This window comes from Ochotona princeps, chromosome 7, assembly GCF_030435755.1.
Source record: "Ochotona princeps isolate mOchPri1 chromosome 7, mOchPri1.hap1, whole genome shotgun sequence".
In the NCBI taxonomy this organism is placed as follows: Eukaryota; Metazoa; Chordata; class Mammalia; order Lagomorpha; family Ochotonidae; genus Ochotona; species Ochotona princeps.
Genome location: NC_080838.1, coordinates 55,110,082 through 55,132,759, shown reverse-complemented (window position 1 = coordinate 55,132,759; position 22,678 = coordinate 55,110,082). Strand labels below are relative to the sequence as shown.

Sequence of the window (22,678 nt, the reverse complement as noted above, 5' to 3'; positions counted from 1 at the left end):
AGGCTATTCTTATCTACAAATCACAGAAAACCTGAGCTCAAGCCTGCTAAAACAATATCCATGTCTGGTAGTCCTAATTACAATAAGCCTCAGGCACAGAACAATTTATGTTTAGTCATATCATTCAGAAACCAGGCTCCTTCCAACATTGTGTCTTGATCACTGGCTACAGTATCAAATGCAGACACAGCCATATATTAAAAAAACAAGTAGTGTCATTCTTGTATGTCCTCCATGGGACAGAATAAAAATTCCTATATGAAGCATTAGATTCACCTTCTTTAAGAAGTGCTGAAAAGTAATATAATCATTACTCTTTAAGGGCAATAGTGGATATTAGAATGTTAAAGGGAGCAAATACGACTGCAATTTGAACAGTCCAGTCTATAAGCACATTATTCTGATGTACAGATTCTTTCTAAAAGTATTCAGGTTCATCATATATATACATACCTACCTTCTCAAGAATGGGATAACCAAATGATTCCTAAGTAAATACATCAAGCTCAGGTTCAGGTTTTTCATATTAATTGTAGTTCATTGCATCAAGTCAAATGATGACCAGTACATAGTGTATAAATTTCCCATTTTCTGTCAAGGCAAGAAATTTCTGATAAGTGGAAAACAAGAAAGTGCAGAGCCATTCGAAACTTGAATTAAAATCATAACAAAACACTAGTACAGAGTGAGTCATAGTGTGTATCATATAGTGAATGTTTATTAAGGTGTTTCTAAGTTCCTTGCTTTACAAATGTCACAGCTACATTTGCCAGCAGGGCATGAGACAGTAACTTTCTTATCCATATCTACTATGAACATTTGGGGATGACCAGGTGGACAAAAGCATAACTTGGGGGCTTCATAATATTTACAACCCCCTTCATGTTCAGTGGATTTAATTAGCTAGGGATTAGTTTCATTATGGGAATTTATGCATGGCAACTCTAAGACTTGCTGTAGCGACATTTTGAAAACAAGATCTGTCTCCTTTACTAGATGAGTGATGGTTAACTGGAACTGTTTGTGTAAGAGTCCAGGTGACACGAGTTTCTTATGTTAACTTAAATAAAATATTCTGCTCATGCACATTCCACTAGTCTCTACTTGCTTTCTCTGTTGCTGGAAGCAAAAAAATTTTGGCTATTCCAGCTCCCAAAAGTTTCAAACTATTGGTCTTTAAATCAATTTAAATTATAGCCCCAAAACATGAAGAACCTCATCAAGCAGAATCATATTTTAAATTCTTCTCTACTTCTTAATAGATCAACTTCAGCCAAAGCATTGTTCTTCTTAACTCTGAGCAAGAAGTTTCCAGTATACCAGCATTCTGGAAATTTCCTGAAATGGACTAACCTGTATCCAAGCTCTCCAGCACCACATAAAGAGGGTTGGTTATTGTACAGCTTTGGAAAGAGTGGATCCATTGCTCTCGCTTCTTCCATCTACCAATTCAAGATCCCAAAATCTGTCATGTGCCAGTCATTTTCAATGACATATTTGACATCCATGTGTCTGTCAGCAAGTAACAGAAAGATCAACTTGGGCCCGGCGTCGTGCCTTTGCGGCTAAAGTCCTCACCTTGAACACGCCCCGGGATCCCATATGGGCACCGGTTCTAATCCCAGCAGCTCCACTTCCCATCCAGCTCCCTGCTTGTGGCCTGGGAAAGCAGTCGAGGAAGGCCCAAGACATTGGGACCCTGCACCCGTGTCAGAGACCCAGAAGAGGTTCCTGGTTCCCAGCTTCGGATCAGCACAGCACCGGCCATTGTGATCACTTGGGGAGTGAATCATTGGATGGAAGATCTTCCTCTCTGTATCTCCTCTCTGTATATCTGACTTTGTAATAAAAATAAAGAAATCTTAAAAAAAAAGAAAGCATTAACTTTACAAAATAAACAGAATCATGCCTTGTAACTGGGTGTAGTAGGACTCCACAGTGACATATATAAATTTTCACCTCCATTGTTTCTTAGCCATTACTTTTTATTAAAGATTTTTAAAAATTTGTTTTTATTGGAATGTCAGCTATACAGAGAGAAGGAAAGACAGAGAGAAACATCTTCTAACCACTGGTTCACTTTTCAAGTGGCTGTAACAGCTGGAGCTGGGCTGACCCAAAGTCAGGAGCCAGGAGCTTCTTCCGGGTCTCCCACATGGGTGCAGGGTCCCAAGACCTTGGTCATCCTCTACTGCTTTCTCAGGTCACATGCAGGGAGCAGGATGGGAAATGGAGCAGTGGGGATATGAACCTGCGCCCAGATGGGTTCTTAGAACATGCAATGTGAGGATTTTAGCCACTGAGCCATCACACCCAGGCCCTTAGTCATTATTTTTCTGCAGGACTAGTAACAAGATAGCTTCCACTCTTTCAGATAACATATTTTCAGTGATCAGGAGAGAAAGTGGAATGTTTCTTGTTCAAGTTTCCTACATGTGAGCACATTTTTTCACAGAAGCACTTGCAATTCTTCTGTAAGTATCCAATGTCTCTAGTGTAAAATTCTTGAGTACATATACTTCATGACTGACAGGCCGCAAATTGCTTTATACTACAGGGAAAACCTTTCTGGAAAGCAGAAGACAGAAATATTTTTTTCAGTGGACTCTGTACCTTGACTCTTACTTGCCTCTGCAGCCTATCACTATCCTATTTGCCTTTGTTAAGGTGGCCTTACTTTGGGCCTGGCTGTATAACCTGGTGACTAAATCCTTACCTTGCATTTGCCAGGATCCCATATGGATGCAGATTTGTGTCCTGGTTGTACCACTTCCCATCCAGCTCCCTAAATGTGTCCTGGAAAAGCAGTAGACAGTGACCTAAGGTCCTGGGACATTGCAGCTGCATGGGAGACCTGGAACAATCTCCAGGTTCCTGGTTTGGATGAGCTCAGTTCCAGCCATTTGGATGATCTTTCTGTCTCTTCTCTCTCTGTAAATTTGACTTTCCAATAAAAACAAACAATAATTTTATTCATTCAAACAATAAATATTTATTTGTTTATTTAAATAATGAATATTTATTTAAATAATACAGGTTTATTTATTTGATGTTTATTTATTTGCTTATTTATTACTAAGGTGTTGCTGAGCTTTGTTTAAAATCCAGGAAAATTTAATCTTCAAAGCCATTTCTTTCAGAAGAAAATACATATATTTAGCATATATTTTTATGACCTGGTGATAAACTTGTAAGCCCTAATATTGAATGGTACCAGACATTGGTGCTAAGTTCTCAATTCTGAAGGTTATACCTGCAGACTATGTGTTAAGCATTAGGCATCCAAGGGCCAACGGCAATCATCGAAAACCTGCTCCATCTTTTTCCTCGCAAGGACTTGTTTGTTATGTTCTTCCTGTGATTTGTATTCTTTATTAAATAACTTCTAAACTTTTTCTAGTAAGAGGAAGAAGCTTACTTCTAACATCAGGTATTTTGAGGTAAAAATAACTCCTCATTTAAAATGTACTGCTTCAGCCTAACAAGCCAGCAAGAGGGCTTTTTAAAGGGGCAAGGATTGTTTCAGGGTGAGGTCAGAAATAAAGCAAGGAGGCTCTTCAGTTGGCAAGTGTGGAGATATTCAGGCTTTGTTCTGAAGAGTGTTCATCCAGCTTTGAGGCAGAAGTACACCAGGTGGAGCCTCTTGCTGATGGGGCTCAGCATCTGCTGGGTGGAGACTCCTTTTGAGGTAGGTCCCAGTCTGCCAATCCACACCATCTCCAGTCAGGAGGCTCCTGAAAGTCTTATGAAAATGTTATGACTTGCCAAACTGAGCACACATATATTACAACATCGGTAGCTCTTTTGTTTTATGTATTACAGTTACAAATTCCCCATTTTTCCATTCCGCAACTATGGACTATGCCCAGAAACTCCATTCTGGCTTTTTCCTACTGTTTGAAGGGAAAGCAGGGGGTTTTGGGAATGGAAAATCCTGACATGGTAAGGACCTAATTTTTACTTTCCCACTCTAAGGACTACAAAGTTAGGTTCACGGAGTCATTATATATAACATAATGACTTTATACCTTAAGTAAATTCAAAGAAAAAAAACCCTACCTAATTCCTCTCTATTATTATTGAAAACATTAGTTCTAATTTAAAAAAAAATTTTTAAAGTGTACCTGATTGAAGATGACACCCAGTAAAATAAATTTCAAAACTGCTCTAGTGCCTATATCTAAAGTGCAAGTCAGAAAAATTTGGCAATTACCACAAGGGGCTTGTAAGTAGTAGAGCCATTGATTAAGGCTCAATGTGTGAGTCTCACATAACAGGAAAATGATCTGTGACCTATTAAGTTTGTAGACACAACCGCATGTTTTAATGAAGGCAAAGATTTCACTTTTGTGGGGCTATGAGAATGTTGTATGCCCTTTGGGTTTCAAGGATTGTCTTCCTCAGTAGGCAAACTTCAAACAATCATATTTTCCTACACGTAGCCCAATGGATACATAGCCTAAAAAAGTATAGAGTCATTATTAATGCTTGTCTTCGTACTGCTTCCAAGACATAAGACATAGGCAAGGATCATGAGTGTAACCTTTTGGGCAGAGGTAGCTGGTGAATGGCAATGTTTGTGTTTCCAGACTTTCCTGTATATCTAGCTTTTACATCTCCAAAATGTGATTTGGAATTTCTATAGGGATGTCAATTAGGTACAGCTTGCTGGAAGAGGCTGTGCAAAGCACTTGTGCAAAAGTTCCTGACATGAGTCCTGAATCAAGATGGCTATATTCAGACAACATAAGCTTAAGAATAATGTTTAATTTTTCAGATAATATGGCTTAGCAGCCCTCAAACAGTGATAATCATCCAGTAACCTTCCTGGTGGACTCTGAGTGGCATTGTCCAGTGGAAAGAGCTGCCTAAGAATGAACTACTGTGCCTCCTGCAGTACACCACAAGTGGCAGTTATACAGCATCTTGGTTAGCAGCATGTAGATTTTTAAGTGTGTTGCACTGGGTATTTCATTTTAAATCTGAATTATTCCTGATTACAGCATAGTCAAAGAAATAGTTCTCACCTGAAAAGCCCGGTATGGGTGCTACATATAGACTCTAGAGTATGTTGTGAGAAGTCCAAACATCATATCTAGTTAGCATCCTTTGAAATGGTTACCTATTGCAGGGGTAGCAACTCTGTCAGTCTGTTGTGATAATTAGCATCAGATAACCATGCCAAGTACCATTTCTTCATAACCTGTGAGCTTTGTTTTAGTTGATAGTTGATATATGTGACTCCATCTTAAACTCCCCAAATGCCCCCTCAACCAGTGTCATCTTTTCTGCTTTCCAGGATGAACTGGGCCTGGTTGTTTAGTTTTATCTAGTCCCACCTTTGAGTGTGGGGAGGTAGATAACTAAACCCTTTCAGCCACATTTCACCTATAAAAATGTAGAAAACAGAGGTCCTTTGGCTTTATTTCTCTGAGACACACTATTAGAAATAAAGAACTTTTTGTTTGCTTATATAGTTTACTGAAGTTTGGAAATCCTATGAAGTTCAGGAAAAAAATTTAAACCTACAGGACAAAACCAGAACCAAGAATGTTTTAAGCAAACATCATAAAAAACAACAAATTTCACCATTTCATTGACTCTCCATTAGCAGTTTCATGATTCTGTTATTCTCTCTCTCATTTTTTTTTTTGCATTGTAAAATAGACTTTTAAAAATTGGTTTTGGCTTTCAGATTCGATGGCTATGAAAGTAATACATACATATCTTGTTAAGCAATACATACATATATTGGCTGTGAGGCCAAACCCCTGTAATGTAAAAGCATGGCCCAGCCCCATGCCCTTTCTCCTAGTCCCAAGTGTCTTTACCTGACCAGCTCCTAACTCTATGCTTAGCAGTAAATACCTACTTTCTTCCACCACCCTGATGTCAGTGATTGGCTTTGTGCAAGTCAGATGAAGTTGATCCTGTTTGGGGATTCAATAACTGTGCTTTCAGACATTTTGGGGTGTTGTTTGGCAACAGTTGTTGCAGTTCTCAAGATTGTTGAATGTTGACAAGTGGATTTTCAAATCAAAGGTCAAACCTCTGGCAAATATTTACTATCAATGTTTATATATTTAAACAAAACTTTATTGATTTAAAATACGGAACCAGGTCCTCAAAAATTTATGAGATAATTTACTAAAAGACTAAAGACCTTCTATAGATTTTAGGAAGATAGGAATACATGTATTGGGAATCATTTATACTTAACTTACCTAAGAAACCAAAATGTTAAGTAAGTGTGCATATTAGCTTAAGACAGGATTTTGCCAAGTGGTAACTCTGGAAACAAAATTGAGCTTTATTTGAAGCAATTGATGCTGTGTCATTTTTTTACCTATATTATTTCTTTTTTGGATCAAAATTATACTTGTATAATTACAAATGTCTGAGACAAGTATAATTTTCTTGTCCAACAAAACCAAGTACAGACATGTCAATGACTCTAAAAGCCTTTTGGATTTCTTTCTACGAGAAATTTAAAACCATCTATCAGAGATTTATTTAAGTCAGTTCAACCAAAAAGGTATTTTGGATTAATTGAATAGTTTTAATTTACACATGTACACTTTTGTGTATAAACCTATTAAAACAGAACTCTGGACAAGTTTTTCCATACACACACAACATGTACAATATCTACATAGCACACATTAAGCAGAACAATAAAGCAGTTTACAAAATAGCTTCTTAAAATCTTTCAAAGTCTTGATTTTTTTTTAAAATGCCATCAATTGATTACAATTTTTTCTTGTCCTTAGTAATCTGATTTAATCATACTTTTTCTCAGTTGAAACCTGAAGAAAAAAAAAATAGCTTTACTTGAGCATATAGTTTGTAAAATAACTGTAGCCACAAAAAAGGGGTTTGGACATTTTCGCATGTAAACAAAATTATATCTTCATTTCAGTTTAGGTTGGTATTCAAATATAGAAATGCTTTGTTCCCTGCTGTCCATTTTACAGGTTTTAAAAAGTAAAGGAATCCCTAGGTCTCTGTTTTACCATCAGATTGAGGTGAAGCTGTGGGTCCAGCCTTTTCTAAATTTGGAAGAACTCCCTAACATGTCTCCTTGGGCGTTGGCTGGATGACTTAAGGCATTTACTAAATCTTTGGTACAACTTCTGTAGTTGCAGGATAGCATAACAGGGTTCCATTTAAAAGCATTCTTTAAAATCTAGCACAGATATAGCACATATGGTATTACAGTGGAACTCCATTGTCTCCGGAGTCATAGGCTCTTAGGAACTGACATAAAAGTCTTAAAATTTTATCTCCCACCAGTAATGACCTACTAGTTCCAAATGGCATGAAGCACATAGGTGTAGACAGAGGATTCCTGGTGTGCACCTAGTTCAGCTTATCCAGTCTTACCGCCCATGGGCTCCATACTCAAATGGGAATGCATCAGCTCCACCAAAAATACTGCTCCTTGTTCCAACAAAGCACTTATGGATAGCTGACGCTGAAGCAGGGAAAAAAGGGAGAATTCCTATAAGAGTGTTCTGGGTGCTGCTGGAATGTCCCTGGAATCCTAGTCGAATGTCCGGTCACTGTGAACAGCACTGGATTGGGATACAATTGGCCATTGCATTTGCTTGCTAATAGAAAAGGGTTAGTCCGTGTGAAGAAATCACCCCAAAGTCTTTTCAAGGTCGCCAGTTTTGTAGCAATACAATCAGACCTATTGCTACTATAGCTCATTTAGTCAATTCACTAGAGAAGAGTTGGTGAGAGGAAAAGGTTTATTTATTTCTTGGGGAAAGAGAGATGTCTTGATCCAACATGTGCATGTATGTGTGTACATATGTACTGATGCATTTATGATCTCATTTTGGAAATCATAGTATGCACAGAAAAGTATCTTAAACAACTGTCTATCCAGACTACTTCTTAAATGACTGTCATAATAGTTTACATTTGTTACCCTATCAAAATTCAGTACCATAATAAACATATGCTGAATTAAATATTGCAAGACATTTTATCTCTCAAAGGAATAAAAAGAAGACTGATTGAATTCTTCTGGTAAATAACCTTGTTAATCTTCATGCTGGATGGTGTTTTATGCTGGCATTTATGTTTCCCTTGTGAGCCAGTTTTCACAATATTCAAATTATCTTATTCATACACTGAAACAAAGGAAATGTATGACAAACCCACTTAACTGATGCATCCATGGAAACACTAAATCAAATACCTTTTTCAGGCTGGCAAGTATTTATAAAATTACTATTTGATAAATCAGTTGTGTTTTCAGAAACAGACTCCTCAAGTCTCATAATGTCTGAGTTTTTCCAACACAATTGCATATTTGAAAATATTTTCATATTGCTATGCTAGAAAGTTACTGAAATTGCTTGAGAACATAGTTTGTGTATATTTACTTTGGCTAAGAGTGGTAAAAATAAACTGAGTAATGGTGCTGGAGTTAAACAATTATGCATGCAAATAAATCCTAGTAAAAATATATGTTTACCTCAGTTAATTCTCCCCTTCATATGAGTCTTTAATCTTTGGGAATGATGAAAATATATGAATTCAAACTCAAAGACATTTTCTCTCATAGTGTTTAAGCATTCAAATTAATGCAGAGGACACAGAATTGGATATGGAAGAGAGAAATAAGATCATGCCCCCGGGGATGACTGAACAAATTAGTTATGATTCTATATCCCTAGACATTCTGCAGGTCAAAAAACTGAGCCCTTCATGTACCTGGTGAAAGGTCATGCTGCTGGAAGCTCACCTTGTGTGAAAGCTATTCCTTTGTGTTAGTGAACATACCAAATTATGATACATTGTTAGTTAACATCAGAAGGCTTATTTATAAATAGTTTATTAATAGAAATAACACAAAGAGTTCTAACATTTAGTTTAAATATCACTCACTTATTAACCATGCAGCACTTGCTCTGAGCTTGGGATAGGCTTTTAGTGCCAAAACTTCAAAATAGTTAGTCATCCTACCCAGACCAAGCAGTGACGTAGGATGGATGCTGCAGTCAGTAAAACCCGAGTTGAAGATGCAGATATAAGTGATTGCTATTAAGTATATGCTTCTAGGGAAAAAAAAACACTTAAAAAGGAGAGATAGACCAGCATGGTGGCAAATCAGGCTACGCCTTGGCCTATGGTACTGGCATCCTATATGGGTGCTGGTTTGTTTCCCAGCTGCTCCACTTCCATTTCAGCTCCCTGAATGTGGCCTTGGGAAAGCAGTGCAGGGTAGCTAAACTCCTTGAGCCCCTGCATGCACATGGGAGACCCAGCGGAAGTCACTGGCTTCTGGCTTTGGATTGGCCCAGTTCAGGCCATTGCAGCAATTAACCTGCAATTAACCTGCTGATCTCTGCCTCTCCTTCTCTCTCTCTAACTCTGCCTTTCCAATAAAAATAAAGAAATATTTAAAAAAGGAAAAACACGAGGAGGAAAACAGAAGCCAGAAGTCAAAGAATCCAAGCAATGAAGAAACTTGAGATACATAGCCCGATTCTATCAGAAATCTTCTGCATAGATTTTACTTCAGAGATAGTCCTGACTCTAAACAAAGGACCAAAGCATGGTTTGCACAGACTGGCTAAATCAGACTAGCTGTTGCTCATACCCAAACAGAAGCAAGGTGGACAGGACACCAATAATGATTAGTGTGAGAAACTGAAATTCTCAAAAGGAGGAGAGGTAACCCTTAAATACATTAGTGTTATAAATGGCATTGAAGCAATAGCACAACACTCAGTAAGGGGGTTAGATAACTCTTGGTGGAAGGAATGTGGGTCAAGATATACCTGAGTAGAAAGAGAAAACCCAAATATAAATAAAGTATGAAAACTATAAGCCCAAGGGCTAGTATTATATGGCAATTGTGTGGCAATGGGTTGAAACAAGACCTGTGATGCTGGCATCCTATATGAATTCTGGATGCTGCACTTCAAATCCAGCTTCCTACTAGTGTGTCTGGGATAGTAGTGAAAGATGGCCCAGGCACATTGGCCATTTTTACCCCCAGGGGAGATGCTGATGGATTTCCAGGCTCCTAGTTCCAGACCTTCCCAGGCCTGGGCATTGCAGTCTTTGGAGAGTGACCATCAGATGGAAGATTTTTCTCTTTTTCTCTTTCCTACTGCCTTTTAAATACGTAATTGTTTTTTAAATGTATGGGTTAAGCACCTTATTCATTCTGAAATGTGAATAATGCTTTATGAGTGATCAGTCTTATTAATCATTTCAGTTCCCTAACCTAATTAGAATAATGCAGTCCTGAAGTACATTAAATTAACCAAATTAAGTTCTCCAGTAGATATGTACAGACAATAACACTGTCCATCATAACCTATATTATTTCATGATTTCTTTTGATTTTTGATTTTTTAAAAAATATTTATTTGAAAGATAGAGATGCGAAAAGATAAAAGGAGACACAGAGAGACAGAGAGAGATCATCTGTCTTCTGGGTCACTGCCAGAAACTATGACAGGTTCATGTTAGAAACATGGGGTTCCATCTGGGTCTCTGCATGGGAGGAGGGGCCCAAGCAGCTGGATTAATTCTACGTTTGCAGATACATTAACAGGAAACTGAATGGGAAGAGTAGCAACTTGGATTGATTGATTTTGTATATGGGATTGCCAGTATGACAAGAAGTGGCTTAACCCACAGCTACACAATACTGCCCCTCTTTTAGCTTTTTTATATCAGATGATAGTATTTTATTTATTGTCTCATTCAAATGTAATAAATGATCTTTGGACTCTAAAGGCTTTTCTTGTATTTCCTAATTTTATGTGTTAATACTTTTTTCTTTCTAAAGATTTTTGAGTCGTTATGGAAAGAGTTTAAAGATACTAACGCTAGCCCCAATAGACAGATGCATTTAGATGTTGCTGCAGTCAGGGTTAAGGTCAATGGAATGGGACTTGCAGTAAAGAAATTTTATTCTACCTCAAAGTGGCCTGAATATTCCAGGTCTGTCTCTACATAGCAAACACTGAGCACTTACATTTAATTCAGGAGAAACATTTTGTTAGTCGGATGATACTAGTTAAGTGAAAATATCATAAAGACTAGAAAAGCATGTAAACAAATTATAAAGTGGAATGTACTTGATGATTTTGCAATGATGGCTTTTTATTCTTCAGTTGACTTATGTATGTGTAAATACAAGCCCTATAACCTGGTTCTTATGAGATTGTTTAATGGATTAAGCATGTAATCTCTGAAAACTTTTTATCTCCCAGCTTTTTCTAAAATAGATGTTGTCTAAATTACTTTCCCTAACTTTTGTGACACCCTGAAATTATGCCATCGATTTCCTAAAGCGTTTAAGGAATGTCTTTTGGAAGTAAAAAAAAAAAAAAAACAACAGTACAGAGCAGGTAGTGAAAGAGGCCCAGTGAATACGACATATGGGGCAAAATCTCCATCTTTCAGTTTATAATAGAGTTATCAAAACATGGATGTGTGCATGTTAAAAATTCTGAGAATTAGATAGGGTGCAGAACATTTGAAACAAATGTCAATTTTTAAATGTTTTTATTCTTGATTGGATAGAATAGTATGTATCATACATTAGATATTTCGGTGATTGCTTTATATATCTTAATAATCCTCATTTCCAGTGTACTGAAGCTTGAGATTCTGTATTTTAGCAATTAGTTAAAAAGAACAATTTGTTTTTCCCTATTGGAACATTTGATGTTATGAGTTTTTCTAAGTGTCTTTAGGAGCTGAATGAGTAGTCATTTCATGTTGGCTAGGCAGCTGATTTACTTAGTCTTCACCATGGGAGTTTCTTGGAAGCATTCAGTGACAGAAGAATGTTTTGTGCTATAGACAAACCTAACAGTTCAAACTGTTCTATTTGGCAAATGGTTTTACGTTTGTTTCTTGTTTTTTGGTAAGGAAATTTTTCAGAGGTGGGAGGAGCTTTCATAATTTTTTTGATCTTACAGAATTAGAGCACTTATTAAATGTGCAAATCTCTGCCAAATATTTCTTTCAGTATAAACAGCTCCAGTAAGCCAGTACATTTGGCACTTTCTGATTGTACCATGTGTATGTTTTCTTGACTTATGTAACCAATTTAACTATTCATTCTTTAAAAGATGGTTACTGTCCTCAATATTACAAGAAAGACTTCTGAAAACTATTTAGTATACTACAAAATCTGAATATCAGCGAGCTATAACTTGCCAAGTAAATGTATTCCTTACTAATGAGGCCTTCTTTTTCTTTCAGAGAATGTGTAGGTAGAATGTTCAAATTAAGAAAAACAAGTGTTAATTAATTAATTAATTTCTGTTAATTTGCACCTTGCGACTTTCGTATACTTTGGCAACCTATAGGAAATAAAAAAGATATGTAACTGAAAAAGAAATTAAGATGTTCAGTTCATGGACACCATGCTTTAAATAAAAGCTACAGATAATATGACTTTGTAAGCTTATCTACTATAAATGAAAGATCTAGCTTAAATGATAAATTCTATTGCTTGCGAGACTAGAGAAGTTACAAATCCATTTAGTTCAATGTAGTGTTATAGAGCATTAATGTATGATCCAAATTATTGACCCGTAGAGATTAGGTAATGACATCTCACTTTTATTGTACATTATCAATTTATAAGACCTGATGTGAGCTTTGGATCTTAAAAGTCCTTTTTATTATTTCACCCTTTGCATAGAACTTATTATTTGAAGTGTCGTAGAATGTTAAACTGAAACGGATGTTAAAAGTTCTTTTTATTATCTTACCCTTTGTATAGAGGTTATTATTTGACGTTCCAGAGAATGTTGGTTACAGAAAGAAGTAAGGAATGAAGTAAGCCACTGGATTAGAGAGTTTAGATAGTCAAGGCAGCTGTGATTGGGAGCTGTTTCTGGTCACATGACTTCCATTTCCTTGTTTAGCTACAGTTCAGTAACTCATGTCAGATGGATTCCATGTTTGCATTAGCACATTTGTTTTTATCTCATCTGCTGAGTTTATCAAACCAAATATTTATTTTTGACACTCTAACAGTGATATTTACATTTTTCAAAATTCTGCAATTTGAAAAATAAATATGCTTATTAAAAACCCATTGGGTTCTTTCCCTAGATGTAAATCTGACATCTTTCTGTCAGTTTTAATTTATAGACCTTGAGCATTAATGTTGGATTAGCATCACGCTGATTTTGTTTTTTCATCTCATTGTCATTGAAAGTAAAGTGCAGCACCAGTCAGCGTGAATAATGTTCATAGACATGTGCACCTGTGCTCTGTGGCTGGCTGTATTTACATTCACATTAGCTGATTAGCTCCAAACAGGCAGTTCCACATTTCACAGTTATTCACAAAAAGGCCACATCATATTGGACAAATATTTTTCAGTTTGAATTATCAGTTGGGTATTCTAATATGCTATATTGAGCTATAGTTAAAATTAATGAGAAATGGTCATTTTTTTAAGCTTTGAGGAGAAAGCCTTTAGGTTCTATTAAACAGAATTCAACAAGTAAGATTTTGCAAAGTAAATGCTTGATTTTGTTTTGACTTAATTATCTAAATTTAACTCTGTAGTAAACCCAATTGAATAATGATGGCTGTTTCTGAGATGTAAAGATACTAAGCCATGGGCCTGTCCTAAAGTTGGGTTACAAGCCTAAGCAGACAGACGCGTATTAGTAACTTCAATAGAGCAAAGTAATTACTGGAACTTGGCACTTATTCAGCATGTTTTGTATACCAGCTTTGTTTTCACTAGTTTTGCCTCTTAATATTCCTCACAATATCTTATTACAAAGACTTTTGTTTTACAAAAGGGAAAACAGAAAGGAGTCACACAATTAGCAACATTTGGAAATGAGAGTTGAAATTAAACTGAAACCCCCACAGAGAAAAATCAAAAAAGGAAAAATACATATGGCCCCATTATAGCACAGGTATAACAGTGAATTATAGCTAAAAAATTGAGAGGAGAGTAAACATGGAAGAGTTAGGGGACAAATAGTAATGACTAGAGCTTTCTGGGGATAAGATGACAAAGAGCTGTAGAGCACTCCATATTTCTAGGAAATGATAGCAGATTCATATTACTACAGCCACATTTCTCCAAATGTATCTGCAATAAAGACGTGCTTGAATACATGCTGAAAGTACTGATTCCCAGTCTGCGTTGTAGACATAATGAGTCAGGATCCCTGCAGCTGGACTTCAAAATGAATATTTTAATATTGCATATCAAATGAGTGACTGGTCTGCACTGAAATTGTCAGAAGTTTGTAGATGGTTGTTAAGGTCATAATGAGAAATTTCAAGAGAAGTCTGAAGAGGCGGAAAAGGGGGAGGGTCCTTGTAAGCTTTTGAATTGTCCTCTTTCTGAATATAAGATTTCACAAAATAACAAGGTGTATTCCAAAATTATAATGAGTGCCAACATAGATTAAAGATGCATGAGTAAAGGGTGAGCAATAGTGATGGTTGAACTAATTGGATTTCCGCCCGCTATCTTTGGACCTACATTTTGATATGCATTTCTGGCTCCTGTTCTGATCTTGTTATAGCCCTTAGCCACTGTGGATATTTAGGGTGAGAAGTGAAAAATAGGAACTTTGTCTTACTCTATCACTCCTCCATTCTCTCAGCCAAGTATGGAAAAAATTACAAATTAACACATACAGGAGTATAATCAACACACATATAATATGACACAATATATAATATAGTATAATCAACACAAATGCAACATATTGTCTGGATCCTTTCTTCATTTATTCTCTAAGGAAATCCATAAGCAAATACCACCTCGTAACTACTCTTTTATTTAGAACTCCCAAATCATGCTAATCCATTTATTTGCTACTTACAGACTTTCACCTCTTTAGGGAACCCACCAAAAGATTTAGCCAAATTCAACTTTGATTTCTTTCTTCATTTAAGAGTCTTAATCCTGGTGGAAAACAGAGATGACCTAAACTCTTTTTTAATAAAGGGAGATTAATTGATGATATAGATTTCCCTTTAATCTATTGTGTGAAAACTTTTGTATGGTGACCTCTGAGGAATACATAAAAGTATAATACAAGTACGTTATCCACAGGGTTTGGAATCTAAACAGGAAATAGAATGTTCATACACATATACAGATAGATAGTGGTTAGAGTGTTGTAACAGATTTCCCGTGAAGCACTGAGGTTAAGAGAAATGAATGCTATTGTTGAAAACATTAGGGGAGCCTTCGTGTTGAAAACATTAGCGGAGCCTTCGAGATAGATTTAGCTTGTTTGTAAATTAAGGAAGCATGTTTGCTATCATAGTTCCCGTGGAAGAACATTTTCTTGCACAGGTAGGGAGATAATTATGAGAAAGTAAATAAATGTGAGTGTAATTGTGGTTAAGGGGATGGTTGGAAAATACATGACAGTTGTCTATAAACTTGAAGTAAGAGTGAAGAAATGTTGAAGAGTGAAGAAATGTTGAAGAGTGAAGGAATTAAAAAGACAGTATTTCTCAGATTGAGTGCAAATGCTACAAATACTTTATTCCCTGCCCTGGTGCAATATTGGAGTACTTCACTATCAAAGGAGAGGCTTGCAAAACTAGGCCTCAGAAAGGAGAGTATGATGTCAAGGGTCTGAGACCTGACTAGGAATGACTAGGAGTGTGTTAGGGAACGGGGTAGGCTATAATAGGACAGATAATTTTGCTTTCAATTCAATTTTGTAGTAAATGCAACATCAAGATTGTTATTGGTAAATGACTGAGTTATCAGAGCATGTCCTGTTTAGAAATTAAGCTCTTCTATGAGTTTTCTGATTATTTCTTTCCAGAAGGGCAATGTGTAGCATTTTGTAATTTCTGTGAAATAAGAGATTCTCCCATGAATAGTGTTACCGGTTTGGTGGAAATGATCATGAATTTATGAAGTTTTGACAGGAAAAATGCATTAACTTGTTGCAGCACCACAAATGAGCTAATCACAGACAAGTTAACAGGGGCACCATGTATTATACCTAAGAGCTTATTCAGTAGTCACAAAATAGCGGGAGAGCAAAGGCACCTGTAGCAATTTACCAAAAAGGATGGGTGAACTTAGGACTTCAGTGGAAAGCCTGGTAGGTTCCTTTGTCCTTTTTGGTGCTGAAGGGCAGGTGGATTCACACCTGTGCCCCTCTTTTAGAACAGGTAAGACCTTTATTTTTAAAGCTTTGAATTAGTGAAAATTAAAGGGTAATCTTCTTTAACTTGATCTTTTCTCCTATATCTGAATAGTACCTTGTCTTTGTTAAACTCCCCTCGGCCTTTTCAAAGTCATCTTGTTCAAGAGCTTTGCTCACATCCTCAGTAAGTTCCTCTGGTGTATCTCTGAAAATGGATTCAGTCTCTTTTGGGGCAGCTTCACTTTGAGCTCCTGCGAGCTTTTCATTGATTTCAGCTAGTTCCATGAGAAGCAAGTTGTCCATGTCATAATCTGTCCCTTCAAGAATCTACCTGCCCCAAGGGACAGGAGGAATCACTTTTCTTTCAAGGAAGCAAATCCCTGTTTGGCAGCTGTGTTTGGGAAGGCTTTGCTTAAGTTTACATAATATTTGTGGTTGCTGATTTTTCAGACATTTTCAATGTAATTTTTAGACCTCTTTGGGTTTTTTACATGCTTCAGGAGATGAATAAATTGTATTGATTCCCAGTCACACAGCTCCTGTATTTCCTGTGTCATTCTGTCACAGCGTGAGTGTTTGTATGACCCAGAATTCATCCATTGAAATTGAGTCACAGATTCAGTGGGTCTAACAGGTGGGGAGTTTGGGAGGTGATTAGGTTATAATGTCAGAGCTGTAAGGCATGGCTGCAGTGCCTCCATCAAAGGATGCAGAGAACAGCCTGGTCTCATCCACCAAATGAATATGCAGCCAACATGCACTTCTGTGAGCCAGCAAGTGAACTCTCCATGGGCAGCAGTTCTTGTAGCACCTTATTCTTGGACTTTATACCCATGATGAGAAAATGATTTTCTGCTGTGTACAAGCTCTCCAGCTTATGTTGTTGTCCCCACCCAAATGAATTAAGTCAGAACACAACCTCAGGATTGCCTTTTATGTGTGGTCAATTAAATTTTTTCAAAACAAGCAACACACAAAGTGCCCTGTTGCCGCCCAGCAGTGACACTACCTACGAGGCACACTCTTGAGGGTCTGGGGAAAGCCGGACCGCAATCGGACCCCTCACTGCCAAAAGCAGCCGCGTTTAAACCTTTCTCTCCGCTGCTCCTTTCCCCATTGGTCTTAGCTTTCCTCCCCACTTCTCCAGCCCTCTATCCACTACTTTTTTTCTCATTCCTCTCCTCGTAGCTCTATATTGCTTCTGTACCGTTTTTGTACCCCTCTCTGCTGCTTTTCCCTGTTCCTGTCCTCATACGTAGGTCTTACTGTTTCTGTACCATTTTTGTACCCCTCTCTGCCACTTTTCCTCCCCGTAAACTTTAGCTTTTCCACGTGAAGATCTCAGCCCCTTCCCTTCTCTGCTGCCCCATCCTTCCTGTTCCGTCTGTCGTTCTTCTCCCCGTCTTTCTCCTCATCGTCCCCCCTCCTTAGCTTCTACAGGCTGCTTTTATACCATTCTCCACCAAGCACTTCTCCCTGTGGGTCCACTTGGTGTTACCTGATAGGCCAGTAGCAATGACATAATCGCAGCGAGGGCATCAACCTATCCCTGTGACTTCCTGTTTAGCTGCTGGCGAGACCAACCCCACCTCCTGGCCCTGGGCCAGCCGCCATTCAGGCTTTTCTATTCGGCGAGTGGCTTCAGCACCCTGCTCCCCACAGTGCCCTTTTACAGATTTTTGGAATGGTGGAGAGGATTCTTTTAGGGATTAGGATTCAGCTATTAGGACTGAAAGAATGTGGTGAGTACACATTTTCTTGATAGTTTCAAGGAACTTGGACAAGGGCAGAGACCAGCAAATGAAACAAACTCTGTGTTATGCTTCTACAAGCTAATGTTTATAATACAAAAAAATAAAATTTAGACTCCAGATATAAAATTGTCTTACTTGGTTTTCACCAACTGTAAATTACTTGGGTTGTTGTAAGTGTATTGTAATAGAACATGCTGAATTTGTTTTTATATTTGAGAGGTAAGGGTAATTCAGGTGAAGTCAGTTTAGTTTGTACTGTTCCGTCCCTCTGCTTATGGGCCTTAAGAAAGGCAAAGACAGGTGTTCTTGCTTCCCCTCATAATCTCCTAACCACTGTCTTCACGGCAGCTGTGATAGCTTTTGGCTAAAAGCTGAATTTATCACATGTTATGTATTTGCTGTCATTCCAGTCTTCATCAGAGGCCAAACACACCTCCATCCCTGTTCTTCAAACAGTATAATTGATTGATACTCATTTCATTATTTCCAGGATTAATTGGATTACACTATCCCATATGCTGCCATACCAACTCTTTCATGTAGCCTATTTTAGCCTTGTATCCAAACACTAGTATATCTACTGTGTACCTTGGATGCAGTTGGATGACCAATTGCAATTTCAAACTTGATCTGTTTTTAATATTTGTTTTAAAAATATGTTAGGGGCAGGCATTGTAACACATTGAACTAAGCTGCCACTGAAGATCCCCTTTCCCCTATGAGAGTATAGTTTGATTCCTGCCTCCGCCCCCATCTCTGATCCATTTTCCTATTAGTCCTATCCCTGAGAGGTAGCCAGTGATGGCTCATCTGCTTAAGTACCTGCCACAGTAGTGTGAGATCTGGATGGAGTTTCTGGCTCCTGGCTCCTACAAGGACCAGTCCTGATGTTACAATCATTTGAGGAGCAAACCAGTGATTGAAAGTATCTCTCTGTTATGCTGCCTTTCAAGTTGGTTGAAAGAATACTTAAACATAGTTTAAGAAGTTTAATTGACGATGAAAGGCAGAGAGATATAAAGAAAAAGAATGAGATGGAATGGGAGGGTGTGAGAGAGACAGAGGTCTCATCAACTAATGAACAGTAGGAATTGGGCAAGACTGAAGCCAGAAGCCCATTTTGTAGCAGGATTTTCTCTATGGGTGGCAGAGATCTAAATACCTGTGCTACCATCTGCTGCCACCCAGGATGCACATTAGTAGAAAGCCCAAGTCGGAAGGAGAATCAGGATTTGAACCCAGGTACTCCAACATGAAATGTGGGTGTCCCAAGAATCATCAATGTGCTCAAGCCTGTCCTCAGATGTACTGTTTTTTCATTTCAAGTATGTTTCTTCTATATTCTTCTGTCTCATTAAATTCCTACTTTTTCATTTTGCACAAGCAAAATTCTAAAAGGCCTTCTTGAATCTTCTATTTCATTTTAAACCCATATCTAAACTATCATGAAGCTGTCATTTCTACCTTAAAAACACATACACAGAGAGATCTATCCATGGGTTCACTCAACCAGATGGCCACAAAGGCCAGAGTTGGACCAGTTGGAAGCCAAGAGCTAGGAGCCCGCAACATCTGTTTCTCACCTGTATGCAAGTACGTGGGCCATCTTCTTTTGCTTTCCAAGGCACATTATCAGGGATCCGGATCAGAAATAAAGTAGTCAGGATGCGGAACTGGCAGACATAAGTGATGCCAGTGTCACATGTAGTGGCTTTACCCAACACACCGCGATGCTGCCACATTTTTTAAAAAGTTAAAGTTCTCATAATCTCCACTGTTTTTGTTTGTTTGTTTTTGTTTTTTTTTGTCTCTTGGCCAGAAAGGATTAGGTGCACAGAGAAGGAAGTATGAAGGGGTCTCAAGAATGTGGTAGCCTAGGGGAAGGTGTTTAGGGGTTGGGTCTAGAAAGTAGGAGGTCACATGACTAGTCCCACCAGTTAGAAATGCAGCATTGAGCATTGATTGTTCTGATTGATGATTGATTGTGGAAATTAGAAGAAAAATTGCATATTCGGTCATAGAAATCTGTTAAGTGACTGCTCATTTCTCTGGGAGACATCTCCAAATGGTGGGGAGGGGCTGCTAGGATCCTTGCTGAGGGTCTTTTTCTCTATTCATTCGGCTAAGTACACCGCTGACTTTGGTCTTTTCTCAGGTTGTTAGAACTGAAAGGCTCCGCTCATCCCCAAAGCCATCTCTTTAGTATCACAGGACCCCATAAAAATAGCCCCTTGCTGAAAGGGAAAGCCTCCCTAAGCCAGAGCCAACCTTCCAGGATAAACCCCCATATGATTCAAGGCTTAAAGTTCTTTCTCACACCTCAGCAGTCAAAAGGCAGCTGTGCTGTTGTTGAGCAGAGCACAGGTTCTCTGCATGTCCCGTGCTAGCAGAAGGAATAAGTAAAGCAGCATGCAGAGTGAAAGTGCCCCAGATGTATCTCAGGAAAAGTGATCATCTGTTTTTCTAGGAGTAATGCTAAGAACATAGTGCTAGCAGAATTCCATTTGGAAGGCAGGAAACACCAGGAATGATAAATAAATGTTCCTAACAACCCTGTCTTCCAAAGAGTGTCTCTCCTCTATAATTTTATGACATTTTCTTTAATATATAAAAATTCAATCTTTTTTTTTTTTTACCATATCCCCCCACCCCACTCCTTTACAGTCTTCAGCTGGTTAGATGAGACCCACCACTTACAAGGATACCCACCTTAACCAAATGATGCTGCTCTAAGTGTAATCTTTTTTTTTTATATAACATATTTTATTATTATACCTCAAATACCAAAAATGATAGAAGCAACATACAAAGTAAAATTATAAAGCAGCTTAACACATAAATAGAGATAGTAAATGCGAGTTCCCAGCCACCTTCTGTGACCACCTCACCTATACTTCAATTTAGTTTATACACAACATATAACATTCAAAACATAACATGTTATACATAACATCATATCATCTTAAATTAAGGCAAACGTGGTATTTAACCTTTTGTGATTGGCTCATTTCCCTTAGCATTATGGTTTCCAGTTTGGCCCATTTGGCCACAAAGAACTGCATTTTGTTTTTTTTAATAGCTGAGTAGTATTCCATGGATCAGATGAACCATAGCTTTCTTATCCAATCCTCTGTTGATGGGCATTTTGGTTGCTTCCATGTTTTTGCAATTACTGATTGTGCTGCTATGAGCATAGGAGTGCATGTTGGTTTCTCATAAAACAATTGTTCTGGATATATTCCTAGGAGTGCTATTGCTGGATCATACGGTATGTTGAATTTGAGTTGTTTGAATATTCTCCATACTGATTTCCATAGAGGCTGTACCAGCCTGCAGTCCCACCAGCAGTGGAGTAGGGATCCCTTTTCCCCGCAACCTCGCCAACAAGTGTTGTTGGTGCTTTTATTCATGTGGGCCAGTCTTACTGGCGTTAGGTGGTACTTCATTGATGTTTTAATTTGGATTTCCCTTATTGCCAGGGAACTTGAGCATTTTTCAACATGTTGGTTACTCATTACTATGTCATTTAATTCCATAATGATGTAAATTTTTGCTGATGGTATGATGGAGCTTTCAATTGACTGGGATAATACTCTGCTAGCTCTGTCTTCAGACCAGAGAGGATATACCTAAGAAGACGTTGAACTTGACTGGACAATAAGATGCTGGACTCTATGTTTGGTGTATGCTTGCAATGGGGGACTCTCAACTGAACTTGAGCTGTGGTTATGCAACAAGGTGGAGGAATCCACCATGGTGGGAGGGTTTGGGGAGGGGTGGGAGAACCCAAGTATCTATGTAACTGTGTCACATAATACAATGTAATTAATGAAGTTAAATAATAAAAATAAATAAATAAATAAATAAATAAATAGAGATAGAAAGATTCTTGACAAAATGTTGTTAAGTCTTGCCTGGCAAAACGTAAAATGATAATATATCAAGACAATATATTTTATATCCCTTAAATGGAAGGTTAGTTCATCTTCTAATACCTATCTAATCAACAAAAATATTATCATAACATATTGGCAAACAAAAACCATGACCATCATCATCAAAGCAAGGGCCTTTCATACAATTTGAACACATCATTTTTAAATAAGAAAATACTCCTATTAACAGGACATAATATGATTAAACCATCAAAGAAAATTACTTTTTTTTTTACAATTTTTTTCGGATTGACATCATTTCATAACAGCCACATCGATCACAGCAACAATAACAACAACAACAACAATAACAAATTGTAGCACCTTGATAAAATAATATGCCACTGAGTAAGCAACACATGCTTAACTAAAAGGAAACACAGAAGTCTCTTAGGAACTATGATGCCATCGTATACTTCATGGGCACTTGATGAATTCTATTAGAGAAAAGAGATTATTTGGAAGCAAGCAAACCGCATCAAAACATATGAGATACAGCCAAAAGAGCAAACAGACACTCAAAAACAGCATAGATTGGACCGCTGGAGTCACCCCTTCCATGTTGGCTTCCTTATATGAGAGAGAATATATGGTATTTTTCTTTTGTGATTGACTCATTTCACTGAGCATAATGGTTTCTAGTTGGGACCACCTGGTTTTAAATAGAATAATATCATTCTTCTTAAACGCTGAATAATATTCCATTGAGTAGATGTACCACAGTTTCTTTAACCACTCTTCCTTGGACGCACATCTGGTTTGTTTCCATGTCATTGCTATTGTAAATTGTGCTGCTGTAAATATAGGATTACAAATCCCCTTCTCATATACAGATTTCACT

General features: G+C 37.7%; 2 protein-coding genes across 3 annotated transcripts in view; one reads left to right on the top strand and one right to left on the bottom strand.

Moving 5' to 3' along the window:
• The window catches only part of CCSER1 (coiled-coil serine rich protein 1), a 1,128,290-nt gene that overhangs the window by 428,522 nt on the left and 677,090 nt on the right, over nt 1-22,678 (top strand). The window lies entirely within an intron of this gene.
• On the bottom strand, nt 16,212-16,451 carry LOC118759006 (iron-sulfur cluster co-chaperone protein HscB-like). Its single transcript, XM_058667044.1, has one exon. The coding sequence runs from the start codon at nt 16,449-16,451 to the stop codon at nt 16,212-16,214; it is 240 nt and encodes a 79-aa protein (XP_058523027.1).

Bases quoted from the DNA above. Each gene is read 5' to 3' on its own strand.
- LOC118759006 (XM_058667044.1), bottom strand. From the start codon at position 16,451: ATGGACAACTTGCTTCTCATGGAACTAGCTGAAATCAATGAAAAGCTC.